The following is a 6022-nucleotide window of genomic DNA, read 5'->3' on the forward strand; positions in this document are numbered from 1 at the left end:
GAGAGTCACCACGTAGGCCTGTAGGCCTGAGGACACTCGGTACAACCACTGTCCCCTTCATGGGGGAGCGTGCGTTTTAGGGCCGGGAGTTCACGCTTTGCTTCGTCCCTTCCCAAGTGTTAGGAGCTTGTTTTGTGCCTCACCTTGCAAAGCTCTGTTCTCAGAGACAGTTCCCTGGAAATCACTTGGGGGGGGTGGTGACCCAATCGTTAAGGCTCAGCAGCGTGAGCTGTGACTTCGGGAGGCGAGTGCCGACAGAAGGAGCCGTGTGGCTCGGAGTCAGGCCCACGTCTGAGCCGGTGCCCGGCCGCCCTCAGAGCAGGGCTAGTGAGCAGTTGGCAGGCCAGTCTCACCCGAGAGCTGCGTGGCACATGGCGAACAGGGCACCCTCAGCAGCTCATGCCTCTCCCTGTGTGACCGACAGAGGCGCTGCCTCCTGTTTTGTGGGGGGCGGGGTGAGAGTCACCACGTAGGCCTGAGCACACTGGGCACAACCACTGTCCCCTTCATGGGGGAGCGTGCGTTTTCGGGCCGGAAGTTCACGCTTTGCTTCGTCCCTTCCCAAGTGTTCAGGAGCTTGTTTTGTGGCTCACCTTGCAAAGCTCTATTCTTCTCAGAAACAGTTTCTGGAAATCACTTGGTGGGGTGGTGACCTAATCGTTAAGGCTCAGCAGTGTGAGCTGTGACTTCGGGAGGCGAGTGCCGACAGAAGGAGCCGTGTGGCTCGGAGTCAGGCCCACGTCTGAGCCGGTGCCCGGCCACCCTCAGGACAGGGCTCTTTTCTGTCGCCGCGCCAAGGTGCCGGTTGGCGTCGTTTCCGTGCGGCAACGTGAACTTAGGGGGTGACGGTGGATCTGGGAGGTGTCCTGGACACGCCTGTGCTTCCGCTCAGGAGACGGATGGCTCTCGCGCTCCTTCACCAGCTTATTCAGTGAATAGGTGACTCCTTAGTGCCGGAGCCCAACACGCCTCCCCACGGCACGCTCTCCTGCGTGGGGACTCGGCGGTGGGTGAGTGCACGAGTCGGCGACCGCGTGGGGGCAGGGCCCTCACCTGGCTTGTTTCCTACGGGCTCGGCTGGGACTCGAGGTCATGGAACAGACTTGCTCTTGCAGCTTCTGGGGAGCGGGTGGTTTTGTGTTTTAGTTAAACATGAGCATCTCCACAAAGAGGAGACGGACAAGCGGACACATGTGCTTGTTGTGGAAACTTCGAGAAATGCAGAAAAACAGAGAAAATGCCGATTATGGTCTCCCTCGGCTCTCGAGCGTCTCCCATCTCGGCCATTCGCCTCTCAGCCTGACACCCTTCCCTGCCGACACCTTGTGATCAGTCACCTGTCCCTCGGGCGGCAAAGGAGAAATGCGCGAGTGGAGTCAGTTCTCCGCCAAACCTCACGTGGTTAATGTCCCAGGAACGTGTGCTGTGAACATTTTCATGTTGTTTGGCTTTTGTTGCTCTTATTATTAATTTTTCATTTTTTACTGTATATTTCCTCTCCTTTGATTAAATTTTCATTTACATCTCATGTCCTTTTTGTTTTTGTGTTTTTTTTTTTGATTAATCCTCACCCGAGGATATTTTTCGTTGACTTTTAGGGAGAGTGGAGGAGAGAGGGAAACATCGAAGTGAGAGAAACACATTGATTGGTTGCCTCTTGCTTGAGCTCTGACCGGGGCCCCGGCTTGGGCCAGGAAGGAGCCTGCAACCCAGGTACGTGCCCTTGACCAGAATTGAATCCGGGACCCTTTGGTCCGCAGGCCGACGCTCTAGCCACTGAGCAACACCGACTAGGGCTCTCCTGTCCTTTCTGTTTTTAAAGTGTTTATTTGTCGATTAAACAGTACAGGAGACATGTGCTGGAAATAAGGAAGGTTAAAACGGGGGGTCACGTGGGGGTCTGGAACAGAATAATTCAATTCCCGTGATTTCTAATGGGGGCAATGATTCGGTTTTCCAACAGCCTTCTGGAACGAGTTAAGTTCGAGAACCGAGGTTCCGCTGTGTCTGCAGCATGCAGAGGCGGCCACCATGACAGTCGCACTTCAGGCTGCATGCGCGGAGGGCGGGGTCCTTCTCGTGGTTAAGTGTCCATAGCACAGCGCTGACCATCTCCCCACGTGGCCCCGCTCACCACCACCTCACCACCGTCACCACCACCTCCAGAGCGCTCTCATCTTCCCACACTGACACGCCGTCCCACTCAACACTCACTCCACCCGCCCCCCAGCCCTCCCCGACTTTGCTCTGTGAATCAACGGCTCCAGGGCAGGGACCTCCGAGTGGGATCTCGGTGTCGGTCCTCTGCGCTGCCCTCTCGCTGGGCAGTGGCCTCAGGCCCCTCGTGTGGCCGCAGGTGGCAGCGTCTCCTCCCGCTGCAGGACCGAGGACACTCCGTGGGCGATGGGCTCGTTCTGTTTATCCGCTGACCTGCCCCGGAGCCGCGGGTGCATCCCCCTCGGCATCCTGTGAGCACGGTGCACGCGAGGCCGTCTGAGCCCCGGCTTTCAGCAGGGGGACCGCGGGCCCAAGGGTGATTGCGTGTCATCACCAGACCGGTTTCCATGGCGGGCACCCCGGCCCCAGCCCCCACACCCTCCCCATTACCTCCCAGTAAATGAGCATGAAGAGACACATTTAAACACTATGTTCACTTAACTTGTCAGGAGCGCCTCTCCATGTTATTGAGAGCTCTTCATCGTTCCGTAGCGTCTCATTGCACAAGCGGGTCCTAATCTGAAAAATGACCTTTCATTATAAGACACCTCGGTTGTTTCTTCAAAACTATCCTGCTGCCCAACCGGTTTGGCTCGGTGGATGACCAGAATTGAATCCGGGACCCTTTGGTCCGCAGGCCGACGCTCTAGCCACTGAGCCACACCGACTAGGGCTCTCCTGTTCTTTCTGTTTTTAAAGTGTTTATTTGTCGATTAAACAGTACAGGAGACATGTGCTGGAAATAAGGAAGGTTAAAACGGGTGGTCACGTGGGGGTCTGGAACGGAATAATTCAATTCCCGTGATTTCTAATGGGGGCAATGATTCGGTTTTCCAACAGCCTTCTGGAACGAGTTAAGTTCGAGAACCGAGGTTCCGCTGTGTCTGCAGCATGCAGAGGCGGCCACCGTGACAGTCGCACTTCAGGCTGCGTGCGCGGAGGGCGGGGTCCTTCTCGTGGTTAAGTGTCCATAGCACAGCGCTGACCATCTCCCCACGTGGCCCCGCTCACCACCACCTCACCACCGTCACCACCACCTCCAGAGCGCTCTCATCTTCCCACACTGACACGCCGTCCCACTCAACACTCACTCCACCCGCCCCCCAGCCCTCCCCGACTTTGCTCTGTGAATCAACGGCTCCAGGGCAGGGACCTCCGAGTGGGATCTCGGTGTCGGTCCTCTGCGCTGCCCTCTCGCTGGGCAGTGGCCTCAGGCCCCTCGCGTGGCCGCAGGTGGCAGCGTCTCCTCCCGCTGCAGGACCGAGGACACTCCGTGGGCGATGGGCTCGTTCTGTTTATCCGCTGACCTGCCCCGGAGCCGCGGGTGCATCCCCCTCGGCATCCTGTGAGCACGGTGCACGCGAGGCCGTCTGAGCCCCGGCTTTCAGCAGGGGGACCGCGGGCCCAAGGGTGATTGCGTGTCATCACCAGACCGGTTTCCATGGCGGGCACCCCGGCCCCAGCCCCCACTCCCTCCCCGCATCTGTTCTCTTCTAGTAAATGAGTGAAGAGACACATTTAAACACTATGTTCACTTAACTTGTCAGGAGCGCCTCTCCATGTTATTGAGAGCTCTTCATCGTTCCGTAGCGTCTCATTGCACAAGCGGGTCCTAATCTGAAAAATGACCTTTCATTATAAGACACCTCGGTTGTTTCTTCAAAACTATCCTGCTGCCCAACCGGTTTGGCTCGGTGGATAGAGCGTCGGCCTGCGGACTCAAGGGTCCCGGGTTCGATTCCGGTCAAGGGCATGTACCTTGGTTGCGGGCACATCCCCAGCGGGGGGCGTGCAGGAGGCAGCTGATCGATCTCTCTCATCGATGTTTGTTTCTGGCTCTCTATCCCTCTCCCTTTCTCTCTATAAAAAAAAAAAACAAAAAACTATCCTGCTACTCCAGTCCTGTAAAGATTCCCGATGGTTTCCGGAGGATAAGTGCTGAGCGATGGGACTCGGAGGAAGGACGGACACGGTGCAGGGCTGGCAGCTCGCCATGGGAAAGGCCTCCGCGTACACGCTTATTGGGATGGCATGTTAAACTTACTTTCCCGAAGCCTTTTCTGGATCCCATTTCACTGTTTGTCGTTGTTTCAAAACATGGAAAAGCTAGGGGAACGTGTCTCGAATGTCCCTCGGGCCCTGTGTGCCACGGACAGGTGGGGGGAGGCTGCCCTGGGTCCCCGAAGCCCCCTCCCGACGGCAGGGAAGGGGCGGGACTCTGGACCTCTCTCCTCATTCCCCCGAGAAAGGAAGTGTCTGCTTCCTCCCAAAGACCCGCTAGGATGTGCCACTCCTTCCCGAGCTGCAGCAGCAGGAAGCGCCGCCTGGGGGGTTTCTCTTGTTGCTGTTTGTTTTTATATATTTTACTGACTTCAGAGAGAGGACGGGGGAGAGAGGGAGAGAGAAACATCTGTGATGAGAGAATCACTGATCGGCTGCCTCCTGCACGCCCCCTACTGGGGATCGAGCCCGCAGCCCGGGCCTGTGCCCTGACCAGGAATCGAACCCATGACCTCCTGGTTCCTAGGTTGATGCTCAACCACTGGGCCATGCTGGCTGGGCTGGAAGTTTGTACCTTTTGATCCCTTCACACATTTCTTTTTAAAGAAAATATTTACAAATTCAGTCTTTAAGTATTTTTATCTGTAACATACACAAAACACAGGTCAACATAGAGGTTTGCAATGCCATTTTACACCCTTTTAATTCCAGGTATGCTTTTTTTCCCCTGCAAATTTTTAAAGAGAGCCCCGCTCTGTGATTTGGGATTGCGGCCACCTAGTCCGCAGGACCCGTGGTTTGTGCTGTAAAAGCCGCACATCTGCAGGCCTTTGCCCTCCCGGCCTCCCGGCCTCCCAGACTCCCGGCCTCCCAGCTTCCCAGCCTCCCAGAAGAGCAGCCTGGGACAGAGCTGCCAGGGGTGACGAAGCTCGCGGCCCAGGTTCCACCCGAGGATCCTTGTGTCCCAGGAATGGGAACCAGGGACTTAAGGGCCCCCCCCCCCAGCCCCCACCCTGTGGCCCAGCGCCCGCTGGGCTCGGAGCTTCCCTGGCTCTCGGGCCGTGGGGGAAGGTCTCCGATGAGGAAAGTGCTCTTCTCCCCTTCCTTTCCCACGGTGAGCTGTGGGCCCATGAGGAAGTCAGAGCCGCCGACCCCCAGCCCACCCCGAAGGTCTCCCCCAGCACAGGGGCGGCCGGCACCTCGCCGCCCAGCCCTTCTCTGTCCGGAACGTGGAAGTGGTTTTGCTGGGAATACCTGTTAACACTGTCATTTCTGTTAAACTGTAGGAAATGAGGTAAAATACGATACGAACAATAATGAGGAGGAGGAGGAGGAGGAGGGAGAACAGTTCGATTTTGACAGCGGAGATGAGGTTCCAGAGGCGGACAGAGAAGCCCCGGGCGCCCCCGAGGAGGTGTGCCATTCTGTGACGTGGGAGCTGGAATGCCTGCATGGAAACGGCCGTGTGTCTTTGAACTTGCGCTGCTTCCAGGGTTGTCCGTCTCGCCCGTGTGCCCCCTTGTACACGTTGGAGGGACAGGGACTCCTGGTCTAGTAAGAATGGCCTCATCCGAGTGCCACTGCCAACCCGGAAAGCGCTTGAAGTTTAAGTGGTGCTGCTGGGACGGGTCCGATGCAGGACTTTCCATGTCGGCGCCAGGAGGGGCCTGGCTGCTTTACTCGCTGCCCATGGACGGTCGGGCCAGCCTTGCGTTTCCTTGTCTGTAGCAGAAGCTCTCACCAGGCCACGGGCCCTCCTGCCCCAGATTCACCCTCCCGAGGTCGGGTGCGCCCTGCACGCCGG

The 6022-nt window shown here is 57.5% G+C and overlaps 1 protein-coding gene across 1 annotated transcript in view; it reads left to right on the plus strand.

Moving 5' to 3' along the window:
- Window positions 1-3037: 3037 nt before the first annotated feature.
- ARHGEF10 (Rho guanine nucleotide exchange factor (GEF) 10) overlaps window positions 3038-6022 on the plus strand; it is a 57005-nt gene continuing 54020 nt past the window's right edge. The window contains exons 1-2 of the mRNA XM_014528688.1: window positions 3038-3089; window positions 5505-5681. Coding sequence (XP_014384174.1) covers window positions 3038-3089; window positions 5505-5681 — 229 coding nt within the window. The remainder of the gene's footprint in view (window positions 3090-5504; window positions 5682-6022) is intronic.

Source organism: Myotis brandtii, unplaced genomic scaffold (assembly GCF_000412655.1).
Source record: "Myotis brandtii unplaced genomic scaffold, ASM41265v1 scaffold646, whole genome shotgun sequence".
NCBI classification, from domain to species: Eukaryota; Metazoa; Chordata; class Mammalia; order Chiroptera; family Vespertilionidae; genus Myotis; species Myotis brandtii.